Source organism: Polyodon spathula, chromosome 14 (assembly GCF_017654505.1).
Source record: "Polyodon spathula isolate WHYD16114869_AA chromosome 14, ASM1765450v1, whole genome shotgun sequence".
NCBI lineage: Eukaryota > Metazoa > Chordata > Actinopteri > Acipenseriformes > Polyodontidae > Polyodon > Polyodon spathula.
In genome coordinates this window covers 33,302,475-33,318,306 of record NC_054547.1, presented here as the reverse complement: position 1 = coordinate 33,318,306, position 15,832 = coordinate 33,302,475, and the positions used below count along the sequence as shown (strand labels likewise).

The 15,832-nt window shown below is 35.6% G+C and overlaps 3 protein-coding genes across 3 annotated transcripts in view; 1 reads left to right on the top strand and 2 right to left on the bottom strand.

Annotated features, from left to right (window-relative positions):
• Window positions 1-4,404: 4,404 nt before the first annotated feature.
• On the top strand, window positions 4,405-8,522 carry LOC121326464 (fetuin-B-like). The gene is made up of 7 exons (XM_041269738.1): window positions 4,405-4,747; window positions 4,964-5,071; window positions 5,602-5,686; window positions 5,789-5,955; window positions 6,274-6,381; window positions 6,701-6,784; window positions 7,483-8,522. The coding sequence occupies exons 1-7, from the start codon at window positions 4,538-4,540 to the stop codon at window positions 8,122-8,124; spliced, it is 1,404 nt and encodes a 467-aa protein (XP_041125672.1). The 5' UTR covers window positions 4,405-4,537; the 3' UTR covers window positions 8,125-8,522.
• Window positions 8,523-9,322: 800 nt separating this feature from the next.
• LOC121327344 (fetuin-B-like) lies at window positions 9,323-13,137 on the bottom strand. The gene is made up of 7 exons (XM_041271303.1): window positions 12,844-13,137; window positions 12,054-12,164; window positions 11,725-11,812; window positions 11,177-11,340; window positions 10,446-10,559; window positions 10,069-10,149; window positions 9,323-9,868 (listed from the first exon to the last, which is right to left on the bottom strand). The coding sequence occupies exons 1-7, from the start codon at window positions 13,045-13,047 to the stop codon at window positions 9,452-9,454; spliced, it is 1,179 nt and encodes a 392-aa protein (XP_041127237.1). The 5' UTR covers window positions 13,048-13,137; the 3' UTR covers window positions 9,323-9,451.
• A 1,709-nt stretch (window positions 13,138-14,846) lies between these two features.
• LOC121327343 (tumor necrosis factor ligand superfamily member 10-like) overlaps window positions 14,847-15,832 on the bottom strand; it is a 3,522-nt gene continuing 2,536 nt past the window's right edge. Inside the window, exon 5 of the mRNA XM_041271302.1 lies at window positions 14,847-15,832. This exon is cut by the window's right edge and continues 369 nt beyond it. Within this exon, the coding sequence (XP_041127236.1) occupies window positions 15,762-15,832 (71 nt within the window). The 3' untranslated portion in view covers window positions 14,847-15,761.

Below are 15,832 nucleotides of genomic sequence, written 5' to 3'. Positions count from 1 at the left end.
ATATGTCAATCGCCTTGGTCGCTATTCCTCTCTTTAATAAAACATGAATGATATCTGTTGGTTAAATATTAAAAGTCCCGCCCATGCTTCATCGATGGACAGTTTAGATTGGTCAGCTGACCAGCGACCATTACCACCTGCCATTTTTTTTAAATGTTTTCAAAGTAGCGGTTGGTCTTCAAAATGTATTTTTTTCCCCAGATTTTTTTCTTCTTGCAACTTTTGATGTTATTCAAGCAGAATACCAAATAGGCACTAATGAAACCAGTTTGTAGTACCACATCTTTTAAACCGTACTGCGAATCAACTGTGTACCATAACTTTAAAGGCGGAAGGGTGTGTGTGTGTGTGTGTGTGTGTGTGTGTGTGTGTGTGTGTGTGTATATTCATATTTTGCATCAAGGAGGTTAAGTACATACATATGTGGGTCTGTATGAAACCTTATTTTAGGTGCTTTGAATGAAAGACACTTGCTATGTCGCTTATAATATGTTAACTCCTGCTGGATTTAAAGGTAGGGAAAGTTTTGCCACAGTCCTCAAAGTCTAATTTTAGAGGGCACAGAAGACTAAAATACAAAAGAATGTAGTTAACAGATACAAAAAGACTATTAAACTATTAAAATTTAAATTATGGAACACTGCAGTTTTGCATGACTTATCTAGTTGTTTGACAGCATAACATGTATTTATAATGAATGTTCTAGTGTATTCGTTTGCTGTTTTTAGTTCTCAGCCTTCTCTAGCATTGTGTTCACTTCTGCGTTTATGCACAATATGGATCAGAGGGTGAAGCAAAAATAACTGTAGGTGAGCTCTGAAAAATAAAAATAAAAAAAATAGTCATTGAATTAATATAAAAAATAAATTCAATAGAGTTGTAGTCTTGTACAAGGGAAAAGTATAAAGGCATGCTGGACATTGATCTGTGGTCAGTATTGTTTTTCATGGAAGGCAGCTTAAAATCCAGCCCAAAGTACTGAAAAATAATGGCTTCAAACTCTAATTATTGGCACCAACTACAGTATTTATCACAATAAGTACATTTATTTTACAAAAGAACAGGTAAAATGGTTCTGCAGGACACAATTGTAGTTCATATTACAATAGTTGGTTTTTTTTTTCGATTTTCTTTTTCAGGCAGAGTTTTCCATATGGTTAGCTATGTGTTTATTGTATCGCTGCTTCTTCTAATTGCACATGGCTTTACCGTTACGAGGTGAAAGACATTTTTTGAAGGTTAATTAAAATTTGTAGAATATTACTAAACACTGTCAATGTTACTACTGTAATAATAATAATAATAATAATAATAATAATAATAATAATATACTGCATCAGTTTTGAAGGTACTTGATTTCAAATAATTAATTCTCAGCTAATCATTGTGCGAGTGTGACTGATATTTTTTTTCTTAAATTATAAGTATTTGTCTAATTCTTAACATGTTCTACTATATGTTCTATAAATTCTAACACATTTTAAAATACATTCTAAGCTTTGTATATGATTTACAACAGAAATATCCTACATATAATACATAAACTAAAAAGCAGAGTGAACATAAAAGCTATTTTAGTGTTTATAACAGCTCTTTTGTGTTATATTGAATATAGATTGGAAGAGGACATGCCATTGGAATTTGTATGTTGGTTATTGTAATTTCATTACTATACATTTGGTCCTGCATTAATAAAAAGCATGTAACTAACTAGTATCTACTAAACATATATAGTGGAGTGGCGCTGATAAAGAATGTGCAAAAAAATATATATATATATATATATATATATATATATATATATATATATATATATATATATATATATAATGTGTGGTGTGGATAGTTTGTATAGTTTAATAATTAATTATGTAGTCAGTCACCTACATTCAAATAAGTAGGCAATTGCAATGGTCTGGCAATACACAACATTATGGATACTATTTAATTGCTCAATATGCTTATGTAGGTATTTCTATTTTAAACATTCTGACGTGTTTATTATGTATAGTGATTTTCTTTAAGTAATGTTAAATTGTATTTTTTTTATTTTTTTTTTTTTTTTTTTACATTCCAGGTTTCTTGCAGTACCAATTGTAAGATTATTAGCTGAGTTTGCAATTCTCCTCTGGAGAAGGGAATTTATCATAAATGTATTGTTTTACACCTGTATGCATTTGTATTAATGTTGGTAAGTCCAGCAACCTCATTAAACTCTATTTTAACTGTAGTATATATTTTAAGGATGGTTTTTTTTTTGTTGTTGTTGTTTTAAGTCAAGTAAAATTAACACTCAGAGGTGGAAAATATGGGTGTTCCTAACATCAATAAAGATAGAGAAGAGCTTTATATGTTTAGCTTACACTGAATTATTAATGCTCAAATTCACTAAAAGGTGAGTTATCGGCTCAGCATCCTGTGACAAATTATAAGGAATGTGACAGGTCATACAATGAAATTGGTGTACATTCTAAGTTTTGGGTGTACATTGGGCATTGGAAAGTGATGGATGGTGCTCCACCATTGTGGACCTGTCTCCTCTGTGAATATTGAAGAACCCGGGAAAGAGGCATGATAATAACACCTTCACTTTTTCACTTAAACTTAAAAGCCATTAAAACAAACAATAGCCTATTGTTTGTAATAGTTACTGCATAACAATTATTATTGTACCTGTTTAGATGTTATATATAATAAGACATAATCACAAGTAAACATTGAAAAAAAAAGGGGAGTAAGTCTGAAACTGATTATGGACAGCAATCTAGAAGCTGGTGCAGTTGTTAACATACTGTATATAGTTTTATTTAGCAGGAATTTAGTTAAGATATTTAAATTGCTTTAATGAAAGGCCCCATGCAGAGAGAGAGACGTTGTTGGGTCTGGCGATACTTAAAACCTCAATTGCAGCAGAAGGAATTTCCTTGCCGGACAAAATAGGCAAGGACACCGCGTGGAGTTAGCACGATTGAAAAGTTATAATTAATTCTTACTGGTATAGACAAAGAGAACTACAAACTATTCATATTTTCACATCATGTTGATTTAAAACCCCACGAGCATGACATTTCCCGGACAAACGCAGAATATCCGTCAGCAGATCCTCTGCATATAGAAACTATAAACACGACCAAGAACCTATCCTAACATGAAATTATCCTAAAGAAAGGTCATTTCTCGTGGCATAAATATAGAATAAATTATGATACGTTTAGCAAGAGTTATTATATAACTTATATACGCTTATAAATTTTCCATCTTAACTCTTAGAACGCATCGGAAAACGGGGAAGGCCAGAACGCCCTGTATTATTCTTAGGCAACCCTCACACAGTGTAACCAGTAGGTAAGCGCCGAGGGAAACTTACCAATTTTATTAGTTTAAAATAGTATAAAAACACTAGTTATATTTGGGCAGAGTTAAAACTGAGATTGTGTTGGCCCTGACACAAGAAATAAACGAAGATAGACTAAGCTGCTCACCATCTCATCTGAATTTAAATATGTTTCTTAATTCTTGTCTTCATTACTAGGGCATAGCTAGGTTATCGTGGGCTTGGTGTGAGTTGTGCATGCTTTCAGCGTGTATTGTGTGATGCTGAACACGTCCCATTGTTTAATGCATTCCTATTAAATCAGCGACGTTGTAGCAAACACGATTTATGACCTTTAGATGTAGTTAATAGTGTATAATGATGTGTGGATGTGATATCGTTTTCAGAACTAATACACTGTATTGTAATGCCTGAATTACCACTAAGATCCATTTAAGAATTTGCAGTAAATAACATATTTTTATTACACCTTTTTAAATCCCAAAAATAAACTATTGCAAAATGCTTTTTGGGACGTGTTGCAAACCAAATTGGTGAAAGTAAGGCATAGTTAAAATAATGGGCAAAAACTAAAGTTTTACACAGTGTAAAAATTATAACCAGGGGTATATAATTAATCCACAACAAATTGTTTATGGTTTATAACAGTGTGGAACGGCGTGTCCAGGGTCACAGTTATTGATTAGATATTGCAGAACTTTGATATTTGTCAGCAGTAAACATGAAGGGTCAGCATAGCAGTTAACGATGAGCAGATTGCTGTTTTTTTTTAATGTTATCCAGGGTAAAATAATAATAATAATAAAAAAGGATTAGTTACATTTAAAGTATGCAAGTACGTTCAATAAAGGTGCTTTTTTTGTCTTGTATTCTCTTTTCAATAGTTATTTGGACCTCACTTTGTACTATCTGTTCACTTAATTCTGAAGAATAACGCATTTTAACAGTACTGCTCTATGATAACATTTTTAGACGTAGATGATTAAACTGGGTTGCTATCAGTATTTGTTTTTGCAGAACGTTGACCGTTGACCATGGCTAATATTTACCTTTTATAAGAGTGGGCAGTCAAACAAACAAGTTCTCTACCTATATGTTAGGCAGGTGCATTGAGAACAGTTTAGTTTCTCAGAAATTTATTTTCTTAAATATCATTAAGAAAAGAACTGTATTGCACGTTGTTAGATATCACAGACCAGCACAATGAATCTTCTAAGTTTCCTCGTTATCGGGACGCTGCTGGTTAGCACCTGGTCTCTTCCTCCCACAAGTTTTCCATTGCAAACAGTTTCTTGTAATGACACCGATGTGGAAAGTGCTGCTGCTTCAGCTTTGCAGAGTATCAACAAAGAACGAGAGGAAGGCAACGTTCTTAGCCTCTTCCGCATTGATGCTGTCCAAAAGCAGCACTGGGTAAGTCTCGTTCATGTTTTTGGGACTGAAGTCGTAAAGGCTGGGACAGTTTGGAAATCAAAATAAAATAAAGGATCATTTTACACTATTGCAACGTTACTCTGGCTGTGTTCTGATGCTGAAACAATGAGAAATTGTGACGCTTATTTGATTATGTGTTGATGCATTAGAAGTAGCTGCGTTTTATCTGTAACACCTTTTTTAAAATCTTTTTAGAGAAGGGGGACTGTCTTCTACCTTGCCTTTAATGTTATAGACACAGAATGCCACGTCCTTAGCAGGAAGGATTATAAGGAATGTGAAGTCAGATATTTACATGAAGCAGTAAGTATTTGAGTTACTTCTTCTTTTGCAGGGTCACTGTTTAAGTATTAAGTGTGGGCTGACTATCCCCCCCCACCCACCCCCTTTTTAATTAATTCAAGAAATACATTTAAAACCTGACACGACCACTCAGTAGAATAAGGTTCCACTTCCAGTAATAAACAATTGCCACCAAGGTTATAATTTACAAACCGTAAAGCATATTGTTATATGTTTGACTTTTTTTGATCAAATATTCATAAATATTTTCTTCTGCTCAGTTTTGCCTTGAAGCAAAAAGGAGCATCCTAAGATTTCAAATGATAGCTTGAAGTTTTATAGTTTGGAAACCATACAAAATGGTCAAAGGAATCTGCAATTTGCATATTTTAATGCATGTTTTAGGTGTGATTGTTTATCAAGTCTGACTGGTTTCACAGAGCATGAAAATGAAGCAGGTCAGACAGTGCTTTTGTATTTTTTGGTTGAATCCACCGAAAGTTGACATTGAAAACAACAAATCATATTAATACACTCTATTTTACCAATAGGTTTATGGAGTTTGCAAAGCCATGATATATGTTAGACAAGGAAGAAGTGGTGACCTACTCAGCTATAACTGTACTTTAAGTCCAGGTAAAACATTTTTAAACACTCACTCACACCTCCAACAGTCTCATCAAACCTACATGAACTAATATGTAAAGTATATTAACTGTATAACTAATTTCATTGCAGTTGCAAGAAGAAAGATTGCTTCAATTTGTCCAGATTGCCCACCTAGTGACTCCTTAGACAAGCCAATATACACTGAAATTGCAAAACTGTCCCTTTTAAAATACAACCGGGAAAGCAACAACAGTAAAATATTTGCCCTTAAAAACATCACAAGGACTTCTATGCAGGTAACACTTAATCATTCTATAGAAAAATGAACCTGTTTTTAAAGCCCCTTTTAAAATAAAGGGCTATGTTTGTTTTATAAGAGTTCCTTAACTAGCCCTTTGAAGTGAGTTGCACTGACTCCCATGCTGTTGTCTTTATTGATGATGGATGGTGTGCTGGAATAATTGGCTTACGCTGGATTACCACATCCTGGGTCATGTCAATGTCCTCGCTGATATAACTGGTTAAACATATATTGATGCAAGGTTTTATTATTATTATTATTATTATTATTATTATTATTATTATTATTATTATTATTATTATTATTTTTGCAGTCTTTGTTTGGAACTTTTTATTTTGTCGAGTTCACTGTCTATGAGACTGGGTGTACTAAGGATAACCTTCTTGAAGGTGACATCTGTGAGATTGTCGACCCATTTAAGGTAAGTTGACTTGCTTCCTGATAACTATCATTCTACCCCGGTCGTAGTGTTTAAAATGACACTGTTTTAATGTGATGATATACCCCACCGTTTCATATCCTCTATCTGCAGCCTGAGGAGTTTCCTTGTTGGGGCCATAACACCATTGTTTAATCGCATAATAAAAATGGAAAGTTCTGATTCTAGAAGATTTCACTGTTTCTTAATGGTTGCAACACAGATTCCACTTCTGAGTTATTGAAAGTCTGATGTGACAGTCTGTTAAGATTGTAATGCTTTTTTTGTGACCAATGTGGTAATAACTGTATTTTATTTTCAGCGCTACGGTTACTGCAAGGGTTCAAAAATTTCAACTGCAAAAGACCCCATTGTTTCCGCATTGTGTACAATTTATGAACCAGAGGTAAATGCTATTGGACTTCAGATGTCATTTAAATTGAATACAAACCTGTTAATTACACAAATCTAAACAAATCCTCATTTGTGCTGGTCTAAACAATTATCGAGTACTAATCAATAAGTGAAATTTTCATTTGTTATAAAACCATTTTGATTTCCTTTTGATTTTTTTTCCCCTACTTTGCTCATTTCATATAAATATAACATATCTGCAGTGAATTCCAGGATTGTAGTCCTGGGCAAGATTTAACCTCAACAAACACATCTCTCAATATACACTGTGGAAGATAATTCAGTTAGTGATGGGCTTTTAAGGAATTGCTAGTTTTGCCACATGTGTTGTGCCTTTATGGCCACGGTACAACAGAACTCCACGATTTGAAAGGAAAATTCCATGCAGCTTATTAAAACACTTAATGCAGAAGTTAATATCAATTGATTGGCACTCAACTGTGTAGATTAGTTCAAACAAGAAAATTTCAACTTTTCTAGTTGTGAAATTAACACTTTTTAAATCAGTTGTTGGGTTTCAAACATATTAAAGGGAATTACTTTGAAAATCTAAGTGCTTGCCAGTACTATGTACAATTAAATAAATATAATACATTGGTTTAACTGTACCTGATTATCAGTTAAACACTGGTTTTGGATGAAGGCCTTGGTTAGCTATGCAATTTTTCATGTTCCATTTCTTTATAACAGGACAGATCAGAGCATTTTCACAGACTTACCCATGATCACTCACATGGGCATGAAAAGAGACATGGGAAGAAGCAGAGATGTGGACAAGGGCATGCACAAGAACATGGTCAGAAACATGCCCCTGATCACTCACAAAGGCACAAACAGGAACATGGTCAGAAACATGCCCCTGATCACTCACAAGGGCATGGACAGGGACGTGGTCAGAAACATGCCCATGGTCACTCACAAGGACATGGTCAGAGACATGCCCATGGTCACTCAGAAGGGCACAAACAGGAACATGGTCATGGACATGCCCATGGTCAGTCACAAGGACATGGATTGAGCCATGGATGTGATGAAGGACTTGTTGAGGAAGGACTCATTGCGGAAAGCATCCAAGAGAGTCATAATGACTCTTTGGAAGGTCATGGCTTTCATGCCTACCCTAGACGCCCAGTAGGATCTGTGATTGTTCTTCCTCAGAGTACTAACCAGGTGGATCTTCCAGATCCTGTTCTCAGTCTCCCTGAAATCACCGGGCCTTGGATTTCCAATGCGGCCATCCTTCCATTCCCTGATAAATCTTCTCCACAATGCCCTGCGGAACCAAAGCTTCCACAGCTGTGGGTTCTAGATCTATTAAAACCTATCAAATGATAATGTTGCTGTCACCCCGGCCCATTAAAAAAAAGAATACTAGAATTGAAATGCTAGACCATCATTTTTGTTTTTACGTTTTAATTAAATGTTATTAGCACAAGTTGAAATACAATGGATCATTTCATTAACTACTATAAATACAGTTGTGAACATCCATCTGAATTAAAACATACAATGGGCTTAATAAATCAAGTATATGTGCTCCGTTCTTAATTGTCTTCACAAAATAAAACAATAAAAAAAATTTGTGTTTTGCTGAACACTTTTTTTAAGCGTATCTACACCCTGCTCCATCTGCCTTTACTCAGATTGTTCACAATCATTGTCTTTTTTGAATGCCAGGGATACATTTTCATTGGCTCGTTTTATTCTATTAAAATGTATCACAACTTTTATATTTTTGTTTAATCAGTTTTTTTCTAGTACATGCTTGTGACAGAAATACAATGAATCTTGGTTGGAAATCTCCTTCCCGACCTGTGAGGGTGCTAAGCAGCAAAAACTGAGTTCTTTGGACAAACTGATTTGACAAGTCTTTCCCAGGGTCGGGAAGTCAGCCAGTCTGGAAGAAGGTGAGACTCCATTGCAAGAACATAATGACCCAGAAGGGAAATGACATGACAGCCACAGATTGTAGAGGCGGTTGCACGCGTTTACCAAGGGGTCATGCATGACAGCATAAAAGAGGACAGATAATCGTAATTTGTTTGTCTGTGTAAATAATCGTCTTGTTTGTTGCACTAGACAGCCAACAGGATTCCAAAGCTGTCACCGTGGGCCAGCACTAAAACCGGAACAGCACTGCACTTACTGTCACAAAGCGATAAACTATCACCCACTATGAGCACTACTGCACTCATGCAGTACTGGTGACTGTGTATGTATTATTGTGGGGCAGATACGTCTGAGTTATTATTGTGTGTTTGTTATTGTTACCATCACCAGACCTGGAAATACAAATAAAATACCCCTTTCCAAACCAGATTACAGTGTCTGTTTCATTCCTGCACAGCATCACCTCTGCACCTGTGTCCACTCAGCTACCTTGTCACAATGCTCAACATAACAGAAATTCAGCAAAACAGTAACAGTAAAAAGTTTTGCTTTCTATTAATGCATTCATTCATTCAGGGAGTCTGTTCTGTTATTTTTTTCCTTAACTACCACAATAATAGTAACCAACAACAAAAACCTGTTTGAGAATATACAACGTTTATTTCAGACACTTTTCCTAGTTTTAGCAAGACAAGAAATATTAAACATTTAAAGCAAATTAAAAACCTGTATTTCAGGAAACAGGATCATATTATCACTTTGAGTAAGGTCACCCAAGAATGTCAACAGGGTGCCGGAGATCTGGATCCTCTATAAACAGAGACTGAATGAAGTCCACTTGCTTTTTTGGCTGACCGGGACACTCTTCTGAAATGGTTTCAGGGAATGGAAAGATGACCACGTCACTCTCTGCCTCTGCATCGGAATCCTTTTTCCCACCTGCTGCTTTACGAGGTAGGACAACTGGTCTCACTGGTTCTGAAACAACAGGAAGATCCAATAGGGATGCTAGCGATGACTGGTCTATAGCTGGGAGCAACTGCACAGTACCCAGTGGGCCGGCCCGTTGAGGCTGACAGGAGCCATCACCATTGTGATGCTGCTCATGGGCGTGCAGGTGATTTTGTTGGTCCTTTAGGTCAGGCTCACCACCAAGCAGGCGTGGCTGTTCTTCAGAATTTGAGGCCTAAAACAGACAAGAAATTAAAAATCTTGCACTGAAAGGTATGCTTGTTTTTTATTCAGAGTTTGCAATGGACATGTTACCTCTGGTACCTCGAGTTTGCAATGGACATGTGACCTCTGGTACCTCACCCCAAAGGTTTTGTTGATTGAAGACAAGCTGTTGGTGGCAAATAAACCAAATAATATTAAGTAACTTCATACCTTTGGCTCAAAAACTTCACAAGATATATCCATATGAACTTCTGGGCCATTCCTATATGATCCTTTGCAATGACCTTTGTGCTGTAATAAAATAAACACTTTACTATAGCAGGGTATGAAAAATGCCCAAATATTCTACTGTCTGGTTGCTATTCCCCCCTTATACTGAAATAAAATATTAATATATTTTAATATTTTAATATCCTTGGAACCCTGGAAGCAACCTGCTAGACTCAACATATGTAAACAACTCTGAATGTTACTGGAAAGACATCAGTGTTGCTTCTTATTAACATTAACATTAAAATAATCACATTTTTCCAAATGAACAATGAGCATATTATATTGTTCAAAGTGAATTGCACATTTTTACTTACAGCAAATTTGCAGCTCATGAATTCACATTGGGAAAGCTTGACATCTGCCATGTCTTTGGTGCAAACAGTTTCCTGGATGGTGAATTGCATAGAGTAGGATGTACCAAAATTCCACTAAGACAAGGCATAAGAAAAGAATCACCATTTTTAGAAACTTGTTACACTACATACGAAGAGTTTATCAGAGAGTACCAATACTGTGCCACTGGAACAGTAACTTGAAATGTAATTAGATTTAAAAAAAATAAATAAATAAGAAAAAAGGACCCTTTATCAACCTTCTTGACACCTGATTCTCACAACATATATAAATAGATGTACAGGCTATATATCTTTTCTGAGTCCCCACTCACAAAATAGCGCTAGAACCATTGATGTCATATTACCAGAGGTCAAGTCAAGCAGACCAACATTTCAGCAGATTGAAGGCATTGCCAACTGGATTCATTTCCTGTTGTTTAATATTGTTACCCCTTGTCATTAAATGGGACCCATTGCTTATAAACTTGAAAATGACAATAAACTAAATAGTGTAGAAATATATGGTATGATATATGGAACAGTATACAGAGCTTTAATGAATATATATATATATATATATATATATATATATATATATATATATATATATATATATATATATATATATATATAGATTCATATCATTGTTTCGTGTATATGTACTGTATTATACATTATATTTTCCTAAGGGTTCATAAAAGTAATCTCACCTGCACAGAAGCCCTTGTTACATTCAAAAGGCCAAAATAGTTTGCATTTCCATTTTCATTGTTATACTTATTAAGGAGCAAATCTGCCATTGTTATTACACCAGAGTCGACTGTGTGTAATATTGGACAGTCTGGGCATCTATTCACAATTTTTTCAGCTGGAACTGTGAATAAAAATATAAATAGCAATAAATTCATAATGCTGAGTCAAACATGGATAAGCTTCCTTTGATTTTTTGCTCTGTTATAGTAGGCCTTTAATAAAAACAGAGGGGATGTCATGTTCAGCTTTGAGGAATGACATTACAAAAGAATGGTCAACTACATAGCTAGGATACATAGCAGTAATAGGCCTCAGTGATACGGTATGTACCACACCTGCTTGGTTTCCTTTTTTTTCTTCTACAAAATAAGCAAAAGTCTTAGTTTTATAAAACTAAGAAGACATATCTAATCTCAAAAATAATATATTTATGATGTCCCTATCAAAAGCATAATTTTTTATCTAGTCCAATTTAAACATGTGCATCAAATATATTATACCGTACCTGGTCTTATGGTGCAGTTGTAGCTGTAGAGGTTATTTATTCTTTGAATACTGTTAACGTAAATTATTGCCTGACAGTGCCCATAGACCTGCCAATAAAACCAAAACTCAAATCAAAATCCACGACCAAAAAAAGATTGACATCTGTATGTTGATAAACATCATTCAGCTCAACATAATCAACTTGACGATTCATTTTAGTTACAATGTATGTATGTGTAGAAATCATTATCTGAGCTTCATCACCCCTAAAAGGTTTCTAAAACAGGGCCCAAATGTTCTGTAACATTTAAAGAGGGGTTCAGTGTAAATGGAAACACAAACACTTACAGACTCATGTTCTGGTCTTTCTTTGCAGCTCCTCCACTTCTTCTTGCTGAGAACATGGCACTCTGTTTCCAGAACATCTACCGTCAGGTAATAAACAGTCCCCTGGGATCTCTGAAAGCACAATGGAAACAGTTGTTGAAACCCAGTACTGTGCAACAAAGAATCTTTGACAGCCACATGCATTTTGAGAAAGAAAAAAACCCTAAAATGCCCAACCCAAATATGAATATATATAGATATTAATTATATATATACGCAACCCATATATATATTATATATATATATATATATATATATATATATATATATATATATATATATATTATATATATATATATATATATATATATATATATATATATATATATATATACACTCTCACCTTAAAAACATGTCCAAAATTAATGTCCTGAAGTTCAAATTGAGCTTTCTTCAAATATTTTGGAACTGGCTGTATTTCTCATTAGGCGTGTTCATACATTTACTAATACAACAAAGTCTTGCATTGTACTGCTTTGGACACGAGTCAGAATTATTTTAGTATTCAGCATTTTAAATGAAAACTAATTTGTTTTAAACCATATAAAGGTTTTGAATGAGCTACCGTTGGGATTTTAACATCTTTGTAAGTTTTTGTCGTTTTGTGCAATCCATTATTTATATCAACCTCTTCTGTGCAGTTGACCACTCCACCTGCACTCATTGTAGATTTATGTGGGAAATATGGTCTAGATAACAAACGGCATTACTGTGTTTTCGTGGGTGGTACAAACCTTCATGCTTGACTCACCTGCTGCATTAGATTGACATTGGAGAGTCGGTATAAGCTGAATATGTAGCCTTCTTTCCTGTCAGCATTGATCTGTCGCAGGGCCAGGTCAGCAATACGTCCATGTTTTTCACAGGAACCTGTTTCCATAGGATTGGAAGGATTGTCTGTTGCCCAGACCGACAACAGCTGTGTACACAGCAAAAGCAAGCAGACGAGTTTCATCTTTGAATCCTCAGTCTCCTACTTCTTATCCCCACTGTGTATGTGAAGACAAGGTAGATGGCAGTACAGCGAGTCAGTTTATGTACACACATTGACCATGGCTGTCCTGAGATACAGGCAGTGGTTGTAAACTTTGATCCCTGTCCCCTTTGCTGATACAGGATTAGTAAATGATCTTTGCGACAAGGCTGTGCAGATAATGAAGTTAATGACATGATGATGCAGTGCAGTTTTCGCATTTTGCAAAGTTTGAGTGAATTTGGATAAGAACTTTAATTGAGACGTCCTCACGTGGGGGAGCTCACCTTACCACGGCCTGCACTGCGGACAATCGTTTTATACAAGTTTACTCCAGGTGAACTGTGGTAAAAGCATTGAAAACACTAATTACACAAACTACAATGCAAATTCGCCATGATTTACTTTTATATTAGAATAGAGAACTCATGCCTGCATTGCTGCAATCTAGCACCCTGGTTCACCATTAACAAATGAGATTTTTTTTGTGATTGGGATAGATTTACAATACAAGTATTTAGCTACCCTTATTTACTACATACACCTTGTTTCACCTACAAAAATAGTGCAGTTTAAACACTAATATTTTTTGCTTCATCTCTCTAAAAACAAGTTCTCTTCACAACAGTATATTTGTCTAACCTTTTTATTTATTTAGCGGTAATCTATTAACCAAAAGTCATCGGCAGAGATGTACCCAACCTTGAGTCAGTCAGACATGAAGAATGTATTGGAAGAACTGGGACTCACACAGTAAACATACACGTTGACAACATTATCACAAACATCTAAATGTTGTTTTGTTTTCCAAAGCTGTATCCTGTAATTCAGTTGTCATTTGAGCATGACATGATTAGACTGTCTACTGAATGAAATATGTAAGCAATCGCATAAGGAACTAAGGATAGTACTGTATAATTAGTACAATCCACAAATCTATTCATGTTTTTCTAAATATTCGTTTCCCTATTCGTGTACTATATGGATTGCTTGTGTTTATTTGTTGTGTACTTCAATTCATTTTCATAAGAGATTTCAGTGCCACGATTTGTCCACTTGGTGGCACTGTGTCATATAGAACAACAACCACATAAAAAGATTAATACCAATAAATAAATATTGCGCTGTAACATTTTGAAAGGCTGATTATGTCCTAAAGCTAATAGTTTCAAGGTCTCGAGAAGGATGAGTACTGTAAGTTGCTTATCAGAAACTACATATTTGGCACATACACATATGTGGTGCTAGATTCACTGCATGAATAACAGACATTAAAGACATATTCAGTAAAACAAAAACAAAAACAAAAAAAAAAAAAAAAAAATTCACAAACTGTTTGCAATTTTTTTTTATTGTATTGCTTTAATTGAGAAGATTTAGAAAGCCACCTTTAATTTCGTCTTTAACTATATTGTTATGATAGCTTACTCTCATTTTAAAAACTGCAAAAGTTAGGTCTAAATGCAATGTATCAAATTACAGAAATATAGCTTGCACGGTAATTTTATCAAAGAAAAATATATTTGGTAATTAGGGTTAAATAAGCATTCCCTATTACTTACCATTGCTAACACCGTAACAATAACAGTTTGTGGCATGCTAACATACAAAACGTATACAATACAAAAGTATATAAAAATATACAGAAAGTGCAACATGTGGGATGAGACCCACTATTTTGCGAATACTGAATCTCTCACGCACGCGCGCGCGCGCTCTCGCTCTCGCGCTCTCTCTCGCGCTCTCTCTCTCTCTCTCTCTCTCTCTCTCTCTCTCTCTCTCTCTCTCTCTCTCTCTCTCTCTCTCTCTCTCTCTCTCTCTCTATCTCTCTGTGTGTGTGTGTGTGTGCGCAGCACCAAACTCAGCTCACTGCACTCCCCGACACGCCCTGGAGGGCTATGCTGGGAAAGGAGAAAACAGTGCCTGTCTGGAACGGTTGTTAATTCTTTTATTAGTATTATTAACCCCATTGTGCCTGATTCCTGGTCGTTCTGTGCTCGGACAGAGACCATGTTTCATTGTTTCACTACATGCTCCCGTTTAGCACACATGTTTAGTCTTTTAGCTAGTCTTTTTACTGGTATTAATCTGATTTTTAATACCACAGTTTTTATTCTCTCTACCAGTTATAGGAAACAAAAAAAGGGAACGTAGTGTTAACATTAGTTCATTAAGTGCCATCAGACTAGAATTCCTAGTATAGGAATCTAAGCTGGGTTACCCTGGACTAGGGCTACCGTATGACTCCATGTACACATGATCAATCAGTTCAGGCTTTTCAACTCACACCCGAATGCATTCTGGTAAGTGTAGTCCTGCTGTGAAAAGGTACCCAAGGCAGGTAAAACATACTAGAATGCATTGTGGACACTAATTCTTTCATACAACACTTGCCAAAGTGAGGTAGGACCTGTATTAGCTTTCTACATCTTTCTATTTCCAGGCAGGAAAACCACCTAGACCAGCCCTAAGCCACGCTCCGCTGTGCGCGATGGAGACCCGAGGCTTCTCTGCACAGCTGGGTTGAATCTTGCTTGCATAGAGAATGCACGACTCTGGCACAAAGGCAGCTCTGCAGACTGGTGCCCTCACAAACTCTTCAAGTGTTTGCAGGTATTGACAGCACACCCAGTAAATGGGGTATGAAATATAGAAATGTAGTAAGAGTCAAGACCCCTACCAGATATTCATTTCCTTTAGCTGACCAAAAAAGCCCCGAAGAAACTGGACTCTTCGTCCATGTCTACTACACTGATGTTACTGACTG

What these genes read in the sequence shown, in the direction of transcription:
- LOC121326464 (XM_041269738.1), top strand. Translation starts at nt 4,538, where the DNA reads ATGAATCTTCTAAGTTTCCTCGTTATCGGGACGCTGCTGGTTAGCACC. An exon ending in TCACAAGGACTTCTATGCAG is followed by an intron (nt 5,956 to 6,273) that starts GTAACACTTAAT and finishes TTATTTTTGCAG; the next exon opens with TCTTTGTTTGGAACTTTTTA. An exon ending in AGATTGTCGACCCATTTAAG is followed by an intron (nt 6,382 to 6,700) that starts GTAAGTTGACTT and finishes TTTTATTTTCAG; the next exon opens with CGCTACGGTTACTGCAAGGG.
- LOC121327344 (XM_041271303.1), bottom strand. Translation starts at nt 13,047, where the DNA reads ATGAAACTCGTCTGCTTGCTTTTGCTGTGTACACAGCTGTTGTCGGTC. An exon ending in ATGTCAATCTAATGCAGCAG is followed by an intron (nt 12,165 to 12,843) that starts GTGAGTCAAGCA and finishes TTGTGCTTTCAG; the next exon opens with AGATCCCAGGGGACTGTTTA. An exon ending in CAACTGCACCATAAGACCAG is followed by an intron (nt 11,341 to 11,724) that starts GTACGGTATAAT and finishes TTTTATTCACAG; the next exon opens with TTCCAGCTGAAAAAATTGTG.